The sequence below is a fragment of the Cydia strobilella genome, chromosome 8 (assembly GCF_947568885.1).
Source record: "Cydia strobilella chromosome 8, ilCydStro3.1, whole genome shotgun sequence".
NCBI classification, from domain to species: Eukaryota; Metazoa; Arthropoda; class Insecta; order Lepidoptera; family Tortricidae; genus Cydia; species Cydia strobilella.
In genome coordinates this window covers 5,581,376-5,601,433 of record NC_086048.1, presented here as the reverse complement: position 1 = coordinate 5,601,433, position 20,058 = coordinate 5,581,376, and the positions used below count along the sequence as shown (strand labels likewise).

At 38.3% G+C, this 20,058-nt stretch overlaps 1 protein-coding gene and 1 long non-coding RNA gene across 3 annotated transcripts; both read right to left on the bottom strand.

Moving 5' to 3' along the window:
* Positions 1-235: 235 nt before the first annotated feature.
* Positions 236-3,837, bottom strand: LOC134743529 (uncharacterized). The gene is made up of 2 exons (XR_010128026.1): positions 1,657-3,837; positions 236-1,536 (listed from the first exon to the last, which is right to left on the bottom strand). It is a non-coding gene; the product is annotated as an uncharacterized LOC134743529 (long non-coding RNA).
* A 3,479-nt stretch (positions 3,838-7,316) lies between these two features.
* On the bottom strand, positions 7,317-18,378 carry LOC134743509 (ubiquitin carboxyl-terminal hydrolase 1). 2 transcript variants are annotated; one of them, XM_063676990.1, is made up of 12 exons: positions 18,229-18,378; positions 17,834-18,103; positions 16,188-16,365; positions 14,420-14,627; positions 13,537-13,687; positions 12,751-12,865; positions 12,158-12,342; positions 11,774-11,937; positions 11,057-11,148; positions 10,650-10,760; positions 9,834-10,042; positions 7,318-8,802 (listed from the first exon to the last, which is right to left on the bottom strand). In XM_063676990.1, exons 2-12 carry the CDS (start codon positions 18,090-18,092, stop codon positions 8,633-8,635), a joined length of 1,842 nt encoding a protein of 613 aa, XP_063533060.1. In that variant the 5' UTR covers positions 18,093-18,103; positions 18,229-18,378; the 3' UTR covers positions 7,318-8,632. The 2 variants fall into 2 exon arrangements, with proteins under 2 accessions (XP_063533061.1, XP_063533060.1); XM_063676991.1 differs by lacking the exon at positions 18,229-18,378 and having other exon boundaries at positions 7,317-8,802; positions 17,834-18,100.
* Between the last annotated feature and the right edge of the window lie 1,680 nt (positions 18,379-20,058).

The following is a 20,058-nucleotide window of genomic DNA, read 5'->3' as shown; positions in this document are numbered from 1 at the left end:
CGGTCAGTTTAGAAGGAATTTTACTTTTGATGTCGATCTGATGCCCAACTAGCGGCGGCCTGTCCGTCTTCTCAATTTAATCAATTTATGTTCAGACATTCTGATATACGTGGCCTTCAATCTGTAATAATTTGAAATAGATATTTGTTTGATTATTGTCATCTATTTTTCACACTTATTCATCTGAAGGAGTACCTGAAGGTATTCTTTTAAAAGAAAACAAAACTTCTCAATTATTGTTTTTTATTTCCAAATCCAATTTACAATAAAAATCAATTAAAATAAAACAGTAATTACAGCTACTGACAAGAATATCACCTTTCTGAAAATATTTGAATGGCATGAGCAACATATTTGTAGCGTTTTGTAATATTAATACATAATAAAGGGAGCTTTAGCTGCCTTATACATAACCATCAAAGTATATAACCGGATCGAACATTGGTTTGACAATCTCATATCATTATAAAATGTGATGTCTACATAGAAATGTAACAGCCTATGTTCATCTCTATCATTCCTTGTCATGCTACAATCGTCTGACAAAGATGGAGATAGACAAATAATAAATAATGGATTTTCCTTACTTTAATTTAATATGTATACAGAAAGTACATTAAAATTAAAATTTGGTACCTAGAGTTAGACCAGGATAAGTCTGCCACGATTTTGATAGCACACGCAGTGCAAGTGTTATTTTAAACGTCAAACTTCTATGAAATTATGACGTATAAATAACACTTGCACTGCGTATGATATCAAAATCGTTGCAGACTTTTCTTGGTCTAACTACTAGAATCTGAAAAAAAAAAATCTAGTGAAACAGGTTCTATATAAATATATATACTCTTGAAAACCCAGTTTGTCAGTAGAAAAAAGCGAGCAATTTAAATTTTCTATGGGAGGACAACCCTTCGCGCCTACTTGTTTTTAATTTGCCGCCTTTTTCTACTGACGGAAATGGCTTGCCAAGCTATACACGAGCAATTTTACATTGTATGTGCCGCGTGTAAAATCCACCCATGTATAAGCAGCCTAATGGGAATGTTCGAATGAGGGCTATCGTTATTTGCTCACCAGTTGGCGCCTCTGTTGATGGTGGTCCAAAAGACTAAAGAACAGCTGTCAGTCATTGAAGTGACAAGTGATATTTGACATTTCGAACTATGGAAAAGACCACCATCTACACTAGCGCCCCTAGCGGCGAATTCATACGCGTTAGCCCTCATTTAAGGGCTTATTACACTTTGCTAAATTTAGTGACTAACAAAAGGGGCGCCGCTATACGCGAGACGCGATAAGAGATACAACCTATCGTTTCTCACATATAGCGTCGTCCCTCTTGTTAGTCACTAAATTAGGATAGTGTAATAAGCTCTTTATGACACGAGATTGGTAGCAAACAGAAGTAATTCATCCTTAACCCTAGTTACAATGGTCCTGACTGTCGTTCTACAAGAACGAGAGGCAGTTATATTACTTTCTTCCTCTAGTACTTGCATTGGACATTTGTACGAATAGAACTGGGGCCCGTTTCTCAAAAGCTTGTAACTTGTAATACAAGCGGATGTCACTTTGACAGCTTTTGTTAGAAAGGGACTTCCACTTGTATTACAAGCTACAAGCTTTTGAGAAACGGGCCCCTGCAAGCAGAACCATGATACTTATTTTCATAGAGAGAAAGTTCACCGAAGTATAGTAGAAAAATAAGAATATTATCTAGCATATTTAAATGATAGCAAATTGTTTATATTAACAAAGATTGATTAAAAAACGCTCACAGGTTAGTACACATTTTGTACCAGCTCCTATAAATATTTAGTTAGGATAAAAATCAATATAGTTCATGCATCTCAATAAGGCTAGTGGATTCAACAAAATTAGACTTTAAGTCCTAATAATAAGAGCGGTTCTATTCATTCAATTATCTCTCTTAACGCCATTTAAGGATTTAGTCTTTGATACAAACAAGCTGTCTAAAAATAGAATGTAGACATAATAGATACTAGGTTAAGGTAGAAATTTGAATGGAATATAACATCTTTTGACCCATTTCCACATGGGTCTAAAAATGAAAGAGTGCGTTATGAATGAAACTTGGAATATTATAGTATATCTAATACTGTTTTTTTGAAAGTTAACACTCATACACTAATTTTGTATGGATATCATGACAATTATGGTTTCCTAATTATTATTATCACTGGATATTTGTAAGGTCCCTTAGAGGTTTAAGAGTTATTTCAACTTCATAAGGTTAAAATTACGAATAATATAACCGTCAACTGTAACCCGAATACGTGTCGTTCCACGCGAAAGGGGCCCTTGACCCACTGGCGATTACACCGTTATTAAAACAAAGCTTTAAAAATGCGACTAATGAGTTTCGCTAATACCTTTCCATGGAACGACACATAAAATGGCACTATCATTTAAATAAACTGGATATTCCTACAAGCATTATAGGAAACTAAACCCATAATAATAGTTTATAATCAATAAAAATATACAAAGGTGTCAAATAAAAATGACTTTCAAAAACTCGTAAGCGAGGCTGCCCAGTTAGTAAAGTAGATCACATGACATACATATTATAAGGTATAATATTTTTTTCGGAAACGCTATCTGTTAGAATCAGAGGTATGATATGTGAATCATGCACGTGTGATATTACACACGTGTGATACTAGGGCGCTCCTAAGGGTTAACTATCCCACTCAATAAGGGACAGCTGCCATCTTTTCGCCAAATTAATATTTAGTGTGTGTATTGGAAATAAAGAAATGGGCATCTCAACAATTTGGGGCCACTGCATTATTACTTGTAATTCAAGGGCACCAGGATGACGTTATATCACTTCTGATCTTAATAATACAATGATCTTTTAGAAATCATTTCAAAATATCCTGGTGAGTTATTTAGATATACATGTAAAAAATATGCGTCAAATTGAAATTAATAGTTAACTTAACCTCTCGTATGCTGCCTGTCAAATTTGATCACTTTTTGAGTGACCTTGACATTAAAACAATAAATTTAAATTCCAACGCACGGATCCGTATCTAAGCAAACGAGGGGTTAACACTTCATTTTTGTGACCGTGACAATGATAATGCCACAAAAAAGATTACAATTGGTTAAAAAAGCAGTCATATTTTAGCAAGCATGCGATGCATCGTTGTAGTCTTCATATAAATATCATAAACTAATCTGTGCGCAACAATTGTGACATTTAAGAGTAATATTCATAACAATTTTTATATTTCTTTTAAGTATTGCATCCAAAGATTTGATAAATATAGTAATTTGTAGATTCTATATAACGCTTCCTGGCTGCAGGAATTGAATATGTTTACCGATTTTACATTAATTAAGGATAATAAGTTAAAAAGGGATGTTTTTTGCCCTTACCCGAAGTTGAATACTACAGGGTCTGACTCTACAACGAAACGCAGCCAAGCAGCGGTTTCTTAAAATTCATATGGCTCTTGCATTCACTATGAACTGTATACATATTCTGTGTGATATATCACAAAATTGGCTATACATTGGCTTTTAAAACATGTTCTGCTTTCATGTTTTATAATTCATTTATCGCGTAATACTTACTGGTTTATATATTCGGACAAAAAAACGTTTAGTTTTGACGTAGAGCTTTAAAATTATGACGAAAATAAGAGCGTGATAACTATTTTTCACCTCAGCAGCTCGAACAAGCCTACTTTCGTTACTCCCTGGAGTGAAGAAAGTGCGACTTTCCTCACTCCAGGGAGTGAAACATAGTAGCATTTTAGTTTAGTGAAGGCCATGAACTGCCACTTCATACTTCAGGGTCTATTACAAATTCGAAATACAGTTTAACCTTTAATATGTTCTCACTACTGAGGTGAAAAATTATATGTGCAACACAAGAGAAGTTATTTTACATCTCGTGTTTTTGAGTCCCTCGCTACGCTCAAGATTCTAACTTAGAATATTTCGCTTACTCGGGACTCAAAATCAACACTCGCAAGAAAAACCAACTTTCCTCTCTTGTTGCACAAATAACTATTGTGATATAAACCACAGACAGAAAAAGGTAAATTCATTAGGTTTGATTCTTTGCCTTATTCAGGCGATTATTTAAAATTTTCATCAATAACGAATGCGTAACAAACATTCACGTAGACATTTTTAGATATGCTAGCCTTTTGCTTAAATAAAATTGTTTAAATACATTTCAAATATCAAATTCTGCATACAAATCAAGCTAATATAATTAAGCTTCTTTATTTTTCCCCGATTTTGGCTTTGACTTCAGATCATACAGAACGAGAGATATTTTCAGCTTCCGCGAAGTTCGTCTGTTATATTTTAGTCACTAGAACATGTTTTACGAATGGAAATAATTAATAACAAATAAATACTTATTGGAAATAAAATGAATAAGGTGAAAAAGTGCAGTAAAATATGTATATGTAACGGTAATTAATATTTGAAATTACTAATCTCTCTGTTCTGTATGCTAATATTCAGTAAATATATTTGATGAAGCATCAAAATTAAATGATATGCATACCGACATAAAATATAATGTTTAAAGCTAACACTAACATAGCTTTGCAGCTTATAATTACACGTTTGCAATATGTTTACTTATTTATTTATTGATCAATCATTGTGTATGCAAGACCTGTTCAACAATATAGTATTGAGGAAGAAAATAGGCTGATTTTTCAGGCTAAAATAGCACTAACCATCTTTATCAACTCTTTCACCGCCATGCGACATTTGTTTTAATAATTATTGTGGCAATCAAGTAAAAAGTAATTGCAAGTAGATGAGGCATATTGTCTAAAATATTTTAACCAAATGAAATAACAGATGATGGAAGAATTTTCTAAATTTCAACGGTCACATCTGCGTTGCCAATTTAACTTTTATCCTTACGAGTATTGCTACTCATCTTTATCGAAACCTCACGAGGCACCTTTTGCCGGAGAACGTAACATTTTGTTTCTTATCGTAATCTTGGCGGTGAAAAAGTTATTGGTTCAACTTCATTATAGGTATCATCTAACTGTTTAAAAATATATCTGCCTGGACTATTATACGCCGCTATGAACAATTTCGTCTTAGTACTATAACGTGAACAACACTTGGTTCGAAGCATATTTTAAAAGTACACAACTGTAAATATAGTTTAGGCCCTCCGAACACTAAGGTCAATTTGGAGAAGACTAGCATATAAAATGTATTGTTGGGAAGACCGTTATAGTGCGAGAAATCTCGTATATGTATACGTACGTCGCTCAGACACAGTCAGAAAGGAAGAGTAAGTGGAGTATGTGTATGTGGAGTGGAGTGTGTGCGACATGTAACAATTGTTATCAATAAATATTTTCATTTTCATTTTCATTTTCAAACGCAAAAGTTAAAAGCGACGAAAGAGCTTGTAGACGGTCTTGCCTTATAAGTAAGGAATTATATATTCCCCAAATTGACCTTATACATAATTTCATATGTATCATTTGCTCTAAAATGTTATTTTTGAAAGACCCTCTCAAGGTTAAAATCAGAACCAAGGAAAAAACAAAAACTGAGTCACGGTGTTATTTTGTGAGCTCACTAAGATAGGTGAGAGGTCATAGTGACAAATAAAATGACGCCGGACCTTGCCCAAGTGACGCCGTTATTGATGAATGCAATTTTTAAGACCACCAGTCTTTATTAATCAAGTGTCTGTGATAAAATTTACCAAAGACATTGGTTAAAGGCACACCGGGTGCGCGTGCGCAGACGAGCACATGCACGAGCGCGTTGTAATATATAGATAGATCCTTATCAAAGACGTGTGCGTGCACGGCTCTATTTTAGGGCACGCACACGTGCACGGCTCTATTTTAGGGCACGTGCACGTCTAGGCACACGCAGCCGGTGTGATCTGGCCTTTAAGCAAAAAAAATTTTTCAAATGATAATTATATGAAATTATGTAGTTGGTGACATGGTGACCCCAAATTTGCGTTAGCTAACTATACTATATAAACTATGAAGATACAGTATACAATGGAAGGTATATCCGAAATCTGTTTCGAGTCCATATTGTCGAGTGAAAATAGTGAGACGCTTTCATAATATACACTTTACAATATACTTTGATTGTTTTCTATAATATCTTATATTTCAGCTACATAATATCACGGCTGACAGTATTATCTGTCTAGTCTAAATCGTCTTTTAAAGCATCTAAATAATATTTGTATGAACGAAATGTTGCCTTCACAATACTATAGCGTACTCTGATCAGATGCCTGTATCACAAACATTTTAATACAAAACTTCGAGCCGTATTGATCTTTCTATTAATATTAAACTATGTTGTTACAATTTCCACAAAAGAATAGTTAACTTCGTTTGGGTTTCCAGACCAAAAGTCGCGTATACAAGATATTGCCTTAGCAAACATACATATAGGAGTATGATCTGTGCTTATTTCAGAGGTTCCTAACCATTTTTGTCCCTTCACCAATATAGATTGCTACCCCATTCAACCATTTTTCTTCAACCATTTACAGAATTGCCTAATAACAAATTTCGAAATCCCTTTTAATATTGTCGGTACACTTGTATTGGTTTCGAAAAACACAATATTTCAGCTATACTCTCATAAATTTAATTGCATTTTTCTATAGCTACTTTAAACCTCGCGCGAAAACGCCTCGCGTCCGTTTGTGACGTCACAGTTTAGTTGGTCGTAGGGTGGTAGATACTGTTTACATAAGTACTTTACGCGAATAATATTACTTTTCTCAAAAATGGACGGCAAAGTCAACGTTGTCGGTTAAAAAGTAGGTCGCGAAGTGCGTAGTTTATGGTCAGTCAAAAAATTAAAAAGTTAAAAACATTGCAGTCTCGATTTCAGGACTGCAATGTTGCATACAAATTCCATTATTTGTCGAGTTCCAAACTTTTTAAAAGTTGAAGTGGCCATATCAAATGAAGGCATAGGTCCATTAAACAGCCAAACAGATGATCAGTACTTATTATTATAATGTTGGTACCGCGACTATTTAGGTGTCTCAAATAGGTTGGCGTACTTTCAGCAGATAAATACACTTCTATTTTTAATTAAAAAAATAAAACGGCGGCAAAGCAAATCTTTTTACTTTTTTCTGTGAAAATATATACATAAGAACGTTGCTTCTGTAAAATATTTCTATTATATTTGTATTTATTGCGCCATTTTTGAGAAAAACACTATATATGACTCGGCTGGAAGGCTACTTGCTGGCTTCGGATTCAATTAAACGGACTCCCAAGGTCGTCCGTTTAAAACGAATCCTTAGCCAGCAAGTAGCTACTTCCGAGCCTCGACAATAATGTACTATTACATACTTACAGTTACGAATTTTCACTCGAACCCGAATGATATTGTTAATTCAGCACTATATATTACATGTTGAGTGAAATTACCCCGCCAGTTTTACTATTTAATTTTTTTCTGTTTACGACAGCCAGCATGGCAATGATAGTTCCATTCAGCCAAATAATTAAAAAAGATTTTTAGTGAAATATCGTATTTTGTAACATTTTATTTATATGTATAATATAACAAATAAATATTTACTTTATATTGCGTAATAATATTTTTTGTAAGTAATAAATGTTTAATAGCCAATTTTTTTTAACCTCCATACTGGTGAGGACGTATGGATTACGGTCAATGAGGTTGTCTATGCTGCTCAATCAGAATTTTGCGCTTTTATTTTATTGAAAATATTAATAGTAATAATGTAATGTTTATACTGAAATTGGGCCATTTCTTTAGAATAATATTAACATATATGTTTCCTTGAAACCATTATTTCCATGATTCTTTGTTACTGTAATCATCCCAATTATACTTCTCCTTGTTAATATTACCGCTTTAGAATTACCTCAAGTTTCAATACACCTCTGCCTATGTACTCATTGCTTTGTAGTAAAATGTTAAGTGCATTACTCACGATCGCGTATGACATACGGTAAGGATGCAGCTGTGTAATAATAATATATACATACATATTGTATGGCAATCCCTTGTCAGAAACTAGAATTTATAACAGTGCAATGTTAAATTTGTACTAAGAAATTAGTAACTGCCAGTATCAATAAGTTTTTTGTTCCGAAAATTAGCACATCTGACTGTGCAACATTTAGAGAAAGACTATTTATTCTAACCGACTTCAAATTTCCAAAAGGAGGTTCTCAATTAGGTTGAATGTTTTTTAGTAAAACAGTGTGAGAAAGTGCACTTATGTTGGACATGGTGAGCATTTTTAAGACCTTATGAGTATTTTTAGAGGCGCCATTCTACTTTTAAAATTAAAAATTGATGCAACATTTTAAAGAAAAGTTTGAACTAGGAACCGAGGTTGGCGTTTAAGCAGCGGAAGCAATCCCCTACACCCGACCCCGAAAGCCAACTTCTGCATTTCGTAATGCAATTCTCAAAAAGTTTATCAACCGCCGGGCTCTCAGATAATATTGGCCGTATTTATTCTATTACAACTCTACTCCCCGCTACATAGCTGCTTCCTCGAGCGCACGGACCGTGAGTACGGCACCGGCGTTTAGGCCACCTACACTATAAACCTTTCAACCCTCGTTCACTAGTCGTCCTCGCTCTTGACGTAGAAGAGCAGGTAGGGCGTGGCGGCGGAGCGCACCTTGGGCTCGGCGGAGAGCAGGTCGTGGAACTCCTGGTTGGAGATGGGCTTCACCTGCTCGTCGTCGCACGCCAGCCACGACGCCGAGGCCCGAGGCCGCGGCACGCAGCACTCTGGGACCATTACGACATGACAATAAATAGGGGCCAGGCAAAATGCTGACATTTGGAGTAGCCCTTTCCGATATATTTGGCATTAAACTTAAAGAAAATTTATAATAGTCAATTAATTTTTCAATCGTTATTTAACATGGGACAAAGATTGGTGATGGTTACAAAGATATACATATAATATATATAATCACGCCTATTTCCCGGAGGGGTAGGCAGAGACCACGGATTTCCACTTGCTACGAGCCTGACATACCTCTTTCGCTTCCTTCACTTTCATAACATTCCTCATACACGCTCGCCAAACAAACACAAAGACAAAGATATGATTTAATAAAAGGAAAGGTGGGTATACTGGGTATCGATTACAGATGTTTCCTGTGATATGTAGGCTTAGCATAGAAACGCAGCGACAGTATCTCGCCCGCGAGGTAGATTACCCGTCTTTTTCTAACCGTATCGACTACAGAGGAATGCGTAGTCTGTCTCGGGGGCACAATATTATCACGGTACTCCTGTGCTAAGCCGGATGGTGCCTTTTTAAAAGTTCATCGGCCAAGTGTGTGCTATCGGCGATGACCGCCGGTATCATCGTCTAACATCGACAAGACCATCGTGCAAGCATCCACACTATCACCTGTAGTAGGAGCCACCCGGCGATTCCCTTTGATGTGTGCCCAAAAAACGACAACTCACGGGTCGCAGGCGATGATAGACGATGACCGGCGGGGACTGCCGGGTACGCCCTCCACATTATCGTCACAGAATAAGTAATAGTATTATCATACAGAACGTTCACGCACCACCTCGCCCCGCGACAGCAGATTGACGGCCGTTTGCCGGCCGCTCAGTACTGTTTTTAAGCAACTTACTCACACAATGACGCATGCCGCGTGTACAGACGTGCCGTTCACACATAGAAACGCAAGTGATTTTTGATGTAGGTATAGCGAGTCCGCCCTGTGCTATCGTGCCCGCCAGTCATCGTCTATGATCGCGGATAGTGTAGAGGAGCCATGTGTAGTATGTGGTACCTTTAGCGGCGCAGCCGGGCGTCTGCTGCCTGGGCCGGTGGAACAGCGTGCGCATGAAGGAGCTAGGCTGCGGCGGCGCGTCGGCCGTTCGCGCGCACGCGTCGCCGCCCCCCGCCCCCGGCCCCGGCGTCGCCGCCCGAGCGTACGACACGTAGTGCCCGCCCGACAGCGACTGGCCCAGGTGCATGATCACCGCCCACAGGACGTAGCTGGAATCGTACACGAGTGGCGTCAGTGAAAGACAAAAAAGAAACTAGACAATGTAACAGCCATTTATGATAATCAGCGACTGTTAAATAATCACTAATATCGGTAGTTTACCGCGACAGACAGGCGCGATATATAAATACATTTTGATCCCCATAACCCCTCAATCAATAGATCATGAAGAGTATCCAGACCGATACTCTTCAAGTTCTAATTTAAAAAAATATATGCACTTTATTTCATAAAAAATAGATAAACGATTGGAACTCAAGATATCACCTAACAAACGTAAAAGCACACTCTTAATTATCAATAAGTCCTCTCTTCACTCGATCAACAAAGGGAGGCATATTTCTAAAAACCGGCCAAGTGCGAGTCGGACTCGCGCACGAAGGGTTTGTACCATGACACAAAAAAATCACGTTTGTTGTATAGGAGCCCCACTTAAATATTAATTTTATTCTGTTTTTAGTATTTGTTGTTATAGCGGCAACAGAAATACATCATATGTGAAAATTTTAACTGTCTAGCTATCACGGTTCATGAGATACAGCCCGGTGACAGACGGACAGACAGCAGTCTTAGTAATACGGAACCCTAAAATGGTACCTGTGGCTGGGCGCCTGGTCCTGCGGACGGCGCGCGCACACCTCACAGAAGCACGGCATCAGTAATGGCGTCGGCGCGTGCCGCGTGATCTTCTCCATGCCGCCGCTGAACCTATAACTCACTCATATTATTACTACAGAAAATAACTACAGAAACTCTAAATCAGTACAACCTTTAGTCTATGATCGAGCTTTTTACCATAGGTTGCGAAATAAATCATTAAAAAAAAGCCATTAAAGCTAGAAGAGAAACTAGGCCTCACTGAGACAAGAGCGATTTCCAAAGAGCGAGTGATAAACGATGGCAAATAAACATTGAGTATCAAAAAACTCATTGGTGAGAACCGAGGTTTGAACCCAAAACCTGCCTTTGAAGTCAGACCAGATCAAAATGAATTCAAATGATACCTTTTTAGTTGGAAAACTAGAATTCGAGGTAGTCGGGAGTACGCCACGCTGCGCCGCGCTTCGTTGTAGCGGAGGCAGCGTTCGCACCAATACTGGAAAATATAAACAAAACTATGTGAATAGGCGGCTCCGCAGAGCAAGCTGCTTCGCGAGGAAGTTGCCGCGCGAAGCAGACGTGCCTCGCCAGAGGCATTGCGGCCCCGCGTGTTTGCCTCAGGTAGGTCTCTACACAAACCGAGCTGCTTATATGAGATGGCTCTTTCTGCTTTCCTCAGCTAGGCACCAGGCTCTCTATTTTCACTGGCCTACTTTGAAATCGAGCACAAGCCTCATCTTACAAGCCTTTGCAAAAACAGGTCAAGCTTGCAGGTCACGATTCAAGCACCGTCACTGCCATTTACAGTTGAAAAATTACAGTCTACATTGCTCAAACTATAGCACTGGCACAGGGCGGACACGCTATACATCAAAAATCACTTGCGTTTCTATGTGTGAACGGCACGTCTGTACACGCGTCATGCGTCACAGTGTAAGTAAGTTGCTTAAAAATAGTACTCAGCGGCCGGCAAACGGCCGTCAATCTGCTATCGCCGGGGCGAGGTCATTCGAGTCGGAGCGGGACGATGTGTGGCCGTTCTGTATGATAATACTATTACTTATTCTGTGGCACTGGCAAGTTGCAGATCTTTATAAAGAGGAAATAGATACTATAGATACCTTGTTCTGATCCCTTAGGTACTCGCTGGTGAGGCAGGCGGCCCGGAAGGGCTCGGAGTCTGTAGCATCCTCCTCGCCTACAGGCACACACAGTTCGAGGACTGCTTGCGCCTTCTCCGTTACCGCTTCGCACTCGAGGCACATTGTACGGACCACCATCGTGCCTAAAAAAAAAACTATACTTAATAAAAAATATCGACAGGGTAATTGTTCATAATAATCTAATCAGACGTACTTCTAAAGTCGTCGAATGTAAAGACCAGTGTGTCTTGTTGCCGTCCTTGAGTTTAAAGTACACTCCACATGTAAAGTAAAGTAAATCTTTATGGTGCAGGTTGCCAAGCCCAAACTGTCGTAAAAGCTCGACAACAGTGTGGCATTTACCCTCAAAGTCGTCAGCAATGAAGTCCCACCCGGGCCTGTGGTCGGGCTCGGCCGGGGAAGGCGCCCTGTCTTCAGTGGGCGAATGTCTTTTGTTTCCGTCCTTGCGTTTCTTCCACGACTTGCGAAGGTTGCCGAGCCCGGGCTTGCTGTCACCGTCAAGGCTTGGTTGCCGACCGATGCCGTTACTATAAATGTCACAAAAACTGTTAAACATTTAAAAAATCTAATAATTCCATATTTATAATTACATTCGGACGTTAAAGTTCTCGTTGGACATAAGCTTTGATCATGCGATGCGTTTCATAATAATGTATAGCATTTTTTTTTCAGAGGCAACCACAAGGAACCTAGTAAGCTAATAACAGTCGTGCTATAGGCACGTCTTCACAGACCGGTCTACTATCATTCGTCGGTAATTTCCTCGCGAGGCAGCTCGATCTGTGTGGACCTCCCTAACATCACAAGACAGGTGTAGCGAGCGCTAATTAGAGTCGGGTCAAGTCGTGCGCGGTATGCTCGACAACAATACGATAGATAGACCGTTTTGGTTATCAAATTATCAACCCAAATGAACAGAGTAACGACAACAGTACCTGTCTCCGTTCTCGGGCAAGTGTAACCGCGCGCGGTCGCTGAGCGCGCGACACGTCTCGCGGATGTTGTCGAGGATGCACACCAACAGCTCGTGGGCATCTTGTTGCCGGTTGCCTGGAATTGACAAGGTTACAGTTACAGTTTCACTAGACTTAATATTGACCGGGATATAGACCGTGATTACCTTTTGTATTGTTTTTGAGCTCCCGATATTTAGACGCAGTTACATGCATCTTGTTCACAATACAAAAGGTAATCACGGTCTATATCCCGGTCAATATAAGTCTAAGGTTACAGTTATCATATTTTGTATATAGACAAATTATGTTGCTTACTTTTATATCAATCACCAAACGGCGTGAACTCATTTACACAGGTATTTTGTACAGAACTTGTTACTTGTGTCCTATACTCTCGCAACTGGGGCGTTTTAGTCGATTTCGAAAGCCCTGCCATTCTGTCCAAGCGCTCACAAAGTACGTGCAATTGTGCACCATAATGGATTGGTCTATAGATTTGTTTGGGTGCATTTGTTTCGTTTTATTTACCGAAGGAAGAATTTGTCCTTCGTTCTTCGACCGACGAATTGCTGTTGAATCATTTGCTTTCTATACAACTGGTTTAGGTTAGGTGTGGGGTTACAATTAGTGTTACATTCGAAGGTGGGGTTGACGTCTCGCAGCGTCGCGAGTAAAAGCGGTGAAGGGTGTCGATCGACAAGTTGAATGTTGAAGCATTTGCTTTGTGTACCACAGCATCAGGTGTGGGGATGCTGTCAGCGTTACCTTCGAAGGTGGGGTTGACGTCTCGCAGCGCCGCAAGGAAGGCGTCAGCTGCGAAGGGCTCGGGCGACGCGTCGGACGAGTTGCTGTTAAAGCACTTGCTCTCTGCTGCCCGTAGGTTAAGGTAGGTCTCGTGGAGTTTCTCCGTTGCTATCTATTGAGCAAGCAGAAGGGATGGTTAATTTTATACCATGATCACTCTCACCGTAAAGTGTTCGCTAAATTTTATTGTATGGGAAGTTTCATAGATCTCTGCTGTGTAACGTTGATCAGTCTGTTACCTGTGGTTGGTGCAACTGGCTCTATAAGATAAGACACCCAGACACAATAACAATATTTGTGTATGATAGAGATAACAGATATATTTGTAAATTTGAAATAATGCCACAGGGCATTAGATCAATGTTTGATAACATAATGTATGTCAAAGTATAACATATTACTCATACTAGCCTACATTTTTTCACAGACAAAGATAATTTTGTACTTTTCCTTTTGATGATAAGGCACTATAGACAACACAAATCATGTCACCAGGTGTTTTTTAGCAGGCAGTCTGTGCAGGTTTTTCTGAAAATGATAGGGAGGCGAGTTTGGATTTGACACAAAAAAAATTCATGTGAAACTATGGAACATGATTATTTGATTAAACCAAAAATCAACTCTATCATTTTTAGAAATATTAAAATAGTAGCTTCTGGATGTGGACAGGAGCACTGTCTTTACTAGACCTATTGCCAAAAAATTTACACTAATAAAAAAGGTATGTCTGGTCTAAACACATTAATCTGCCCCTTAAAAAGGATTGTAGGGTTGCTCTGGAGGTCAGGAAATCAGGTCATTTGGAAGATAATTGGAGAACTGAAGAAGATTCTACACTACTTACCCTTATTTTACTCTTCTCTGAACAGTTATCTGATTGTCCAAGCGAGAGTAGATCCTTGCTGCTCCAGGACCTGGCACCGGACGAAGCTAGACCAGCTGCGCTTCTTCCGAGCGAGGAACTCTTCAGTCGTATGCTGCCAAGCTTCTGCTCCACACTGGCCAAGTCTGACACAAGGTGGTGGAGGTTGTGGAGGAATCTCGGAGCGTATCTGAGAAGAAGCAAAGGGAGTTAGCATATTGTAAACTAGCTAGGGTATAAAACTATATGACAATTATGTATGTATTTACTCTTTATTGCATGTCTAAATTTTTTTATATTTAATTGTATGGCGTATATACAAAAACATTCTATATAAAATTAGATAATAGTCTAAATAAGATAATTATAAATCCACATTCAGGGTCCCGAGCCACGAGATTACGTCAGGTGTTATGTCCAAACCCCGTAATCGAACCCGCAAATCCGTAGCAAATGTACGTCAGGGTTGTCACTACCTATGTACTACTAATAAAAAAACACAATGTTATTGAAAATATCTTTATGAACTAAATATCTTATTTATCTCAACATTATTTTGAAATAAACTATGCTCCTGTATAATTACGTCCTTATCCATAAATGTAATGTATGAAAGGCACCATCGTGAATTATATGCAAGTTGTGATCCATCTGAACCTTCTGCTCTATTGTATATGGTCACTCGATGTTTCCAATTCATATGGCTAGGTACTTTAGCCTGCCCGCTACACATATGAGATAGCTGACCTGTTTCTCTCTTAAATAAGTGGTGAACTAAATCCCGACACATCTTTTTAAATAATTATTATATCTGGGATTTATTTAAAAATCAGTTTCTTTGTGACATGAAATATGACTTTGACAAATTAATTTTTTGAACACTGTTCTTTTTGTATTTGCGGCCAGGACTTTTGCAGGCAATCTAAGTCTGTAATCCTGGTTTATCTTGTAAAAGAAAATCTAAATGTGAAGAGTAACCATCTTTCTTTTCTTGATGGCTTCTACTAGCTAAATGTTTAACGACGTTGTCTTTCTTTGATTTTATATTTGCTGCACATACGATACAAAAAATATTTTGTTCGTTTTTTTCTAGTACACCAATATTTTCAAGTAACAAAGATTCCATATTAATTCAAAATACGTGCTTTTATGAATAAAATGACAGACACATTAAAACGCATTTAACATTGATGACATTGACATAATTATTACTCTATTTTCTTTGATAGAAAATCAAACTAGGTTTTATCTAAAGAAGGTCAGTAAGGTTATTTTTACTTATCATTAATAAGTACTTATACGTGCAGTAGAGTAGGTAAATTATTCATCGTAATCGCCAACCCTGACATCAAACTGTCAAATGCTACAGATTTGCGGGTTCGGTTACGGGGTATGGTTATGTCTCAATAAAAGATGTCTATTGATATGAGATACAGCCATTTTTCTAGTATGAGAGATATTCCCTTTAACTTATTAAAACTTTCTCTGGGGCAAACGTCAACATTGCAATTAAACATATTTGCATCAGACCATTGTCTGATCTTACAGCAGTAATAGAAAATATACACTGTATGAAAACTGTCTTAATGTTATGGTTAATAGATACAACTTGCTGATAAATAGACAGAGGGACAGAAACGCAGACAGTGAAAGCTTGTTCTATCCGTCACATTTTTTGGGGAGACACAAAAAGACAACAAAAATAATTTTGACCCATGTATCCTTTTGCCTAAATCAGTCACCAACTTACCGCAAGGTATAGAGCACACTGTTGAGAAAGCAAGTGTTGCCGAGGTTAGACAGGGTGGCAATGGGTATCTTGCGCTGCGTCCCATACTGGTTGTCATTGTGGTGACCATTCAACATGTCAGCGCTTGCCACAGGCGCTTTCAGTACTATCAGCTCTGTTTCTGGTGCAGGTTTTATTACTAAAATAAATAAAAAAACACAAAATTTAAAATCTATATTATTATTATTGTATTATAACATTTAAAACTTTCGCGTTTTGAACACATATTAATCACATTTAAAATCGGGTCTATCGCTAATTTATTTTGTTACCTTTATTTACTGACGTTTCGCCACAGGTTTCACTGGTTGTGGTCGCGGCTAACTGATGTCCCAGCAAAATGTCAAAACAGAGATTTGTGTGACTACTAGTCAGACCCGATTTTAAATGTGATTAATATATTATTGTATTTATTTATACCAAGCAACATGGCTCATAAACGCTTTGAAACATAAGATTTTAAAATTAGAATAGAAGTCATTGATCAGGATTAGAAATAGGAGACTTCTCCTATTGGTAACAGCAGTAGGTATATGGTGTTATTAGAAATAGGAGACTTCTCCTATTGGTGACAGCAGTAGGTATATGGTGTTATTAGAAATAGGAGACTTCTCCTATTGGTGACAGCAGTAGGTATATGGTGTTATTAGAAATAGGAGACTTCTCCTATTGGTGACAGCAGTAGGTATATGGTGTTATTCATAAAGACGCTACAAACCATTAGCTATTGTGTGTATATGTTTGTTAGCATCTGTCATTTTAGGTTTAAACAATATTTATTACTCATAAGAATATTCCAATTCACTTACATGAGTACTTATAAATAAATAAAATAAAATAGCCTTTATTTACAAACACAAAGAACAGTTTCATATTAACTCTCTACATATTTTATTTATTATCTCCCGTTTTTACTTTTTTCTATTCTTTGTTTGCTTGCCCTTCGGCAAAGGCCTCCTCCAACCTTCTTCCTTGTTTTTGCTTGTGTTTACTTTGTTGCGTTTATTTTGATCATGTAGTGGCTAGTGGTGGAGGGTTATGGTCTGACTTACATGAGTACTTATACTAATAATTAATTATCTTGACGAGTACAGTTTTATTTGTTATATTATATAATATTAAGTGCAAAATAATTTAATAATTTTCGCTTATGTATTTGTAAGAAAAGGATAAAATATAAATTAACTAATTAAGGCTTGTTTTCCATGGTCATACTGGTGATTAGGCTAAATCCATGGTAACTGAAATTACAGTACTAGTAAGTATATACTTTACAATAAAAGTAAATTTACAGACACTGGCTTATACCAGCCCACAAATATAACATAATAATATATGACTGATTGATTGATTGCCTATACCAATAGGCAATCAATAAAAAGCAGATTGGATAAAAAAAAGCTACCCAAAATACTAATTCTACGCAGACGACGTCACGGGAAAAAGCTAGTATATATTATATTACCAAATAACTTTTACTTTCTGAGCACAACTCTTATATTCATCATTAATGAAAGTGAAAATAGCATTAAATTCGGCATTCTTAGACAAAAGGTACCTGGATGTTTATAAAACTTTGTTAGAACTCAAACTAAATAGAAACATACCTGGTGGCTTAGGTGATTCAGTAAGTGGCTTTAGCTTTTTAGCCGAACTCAAAGTATTGTTATAAGTGCCTTTGAATGGCCGCTTCGCCGGCCTGTTTTCCTTATTATCGTTATTTCCGAACTTGCCAGGCACAGGTTTCTTATTCGGATCTGCTAGTTGTCGGTCTTCGTTGCTCAGATAAGTTGCATTTCTATTCAAGGACAGTGAAAACTTTGCTTTTTCGACTCCTTTTTTCGTTTCAACTAAATTAACTGGCATCTTCAGGATACCTGTGAAGTAGTTACGAAATGGTAATATCAATTGAGCAAAATGCAGGGGCCACGACTTCGTAACTTTCCCGAGGCATGTCAAGGATTTTTGGCCGAACCTCAGATTTTTCTACGAAATTACTTACATTAACGTTTTCATTAGGCGTATTGACTTACATCATATAGTAAGACCATATATTTTTCTATTCAACTACCGAAATAAACAGAAATTTAGTAAAAATTAACCGCGAGCACCTCCGCTTGTAGCAGTCGGCCATATTGGATTATTTGATTGATGTCAGTGATGGCCTAGGCGGTAAAGCCGGCTACACACCATAGAGATTAAAGGCTTCTATAAACGTTGCAACAAATGGGATGTATCGAATTCAATCGATTGATCAAATGCCGCAATGTATTACAAACCACATGCGATTATCGATGAGATTTGGAGAGGCAGATCCGCGAAGTTGACTCCACACTCGCCATAGATCTAGTATATTTCTATAGATGCCGCCTACCGCGTGCGCCCGTAAGGGATAGACATAGATGACGTCATAAACGCGTGGGGATACCATATTGGTAAAAATTACCCCAATATTTGATATCACGTTGGGGCGATTACCCTGAAGGCAAAGTTAGCTTCTTAAACGGTTTTTTTTTTTTGAATAAAATGTCAATGGGCCGTTCTTTTTAGGCGTATGAACAATGAAATACCTCCTATAATTCGCGCAGGTGGTACAAAACTAAACATTTTTTTATTTCTTTATTTACATACACACAACCATCAATTACAGGAAATCCTAATTCGACAGTATGGAAATTGACACAAAAATTGGTACAATACATTAACTTACAGATTACAGTAGCACAATACGTAAAGCGTAGCCCTTGTGAATTCGTTCAGAGAACAAGAGAACAAATCTAACTCGATCGCTACTCGATTAAGGGTCCGAATTGCGCGCGTAAAGGGGGCCTGGCGAAGGAGTTGCGTTCGAGCGAGCGGCTCGGCCAGCAGGCTCGGCCGCCGCCGCCGCCACACATACCGATCTGGTACGTTCAAACGCACCTCTGCCAGGACTCCAGGGTTGCACAACTTGCCCCGCACCAACTTAAATACATATGAAGCTAGCCCCAGCTCCCTTCTAACTTCTAGTTTATTGTATCCTACCATTCCTAACACGAACAACGTAGGATACTTTAACGGATAAAAAAGGTATACTCCGTATAATTTTAAATATATAAATCTAATAAATTTATTTTGGATGCGTTCCAACATTAACCTTTATTTTGACTCGTTTGGACTCCAGATTGCCGCATTACCCTCCAAGTGACTCCTGACTATTGCCTCGTACAAGACACGTACTTATCGCGTTAATATTAGTAAACCCATGAGCCTGCCTCATTACAAACCCCAGATTTCGGAAAGCCTTCTTACATACTGAAACAATATGGTCTCGAAAGGTGAGGTCGGACTTCAGCAGCACCCCTAAGTCCTTCACTTCGCCGACGCGCTGCATCGGTGACTCTCCTAACACATATTGGTAGCAAAGTGGATTCCGAGATCTGGTGAATGGGACAATGGCGCACTTTGACACGTTGAAATTTAACCTATACGTTTGACTCCATTTGACCACTCGATGTATGTCCTCTTGTAATTTAATACAATCAGACATGGAGACTATTTAAAGGAGCCAAATCTCTATGTATGAAGTGTCCATCAAAAAACAGTAATTAGGCGGCGCAACCATACACCGAAATACTACCAAAAACAACCTACGTAATTTGGTCGGGTTATTTGTTGCCTTATATGGCTTATGTCCCAGAGCCTAACTAGCGCCAGAGGAGAGATTAGGAACTATTATTTAAAGCTGAAAGCGGTCACTTTTGCAACATTTCTGCCATAAGAGATGTGCATCCTTTCTATACCATCCATACAATCAGAGCTGTCATTAACTCTGCGGACAAGCTTGAGGTCA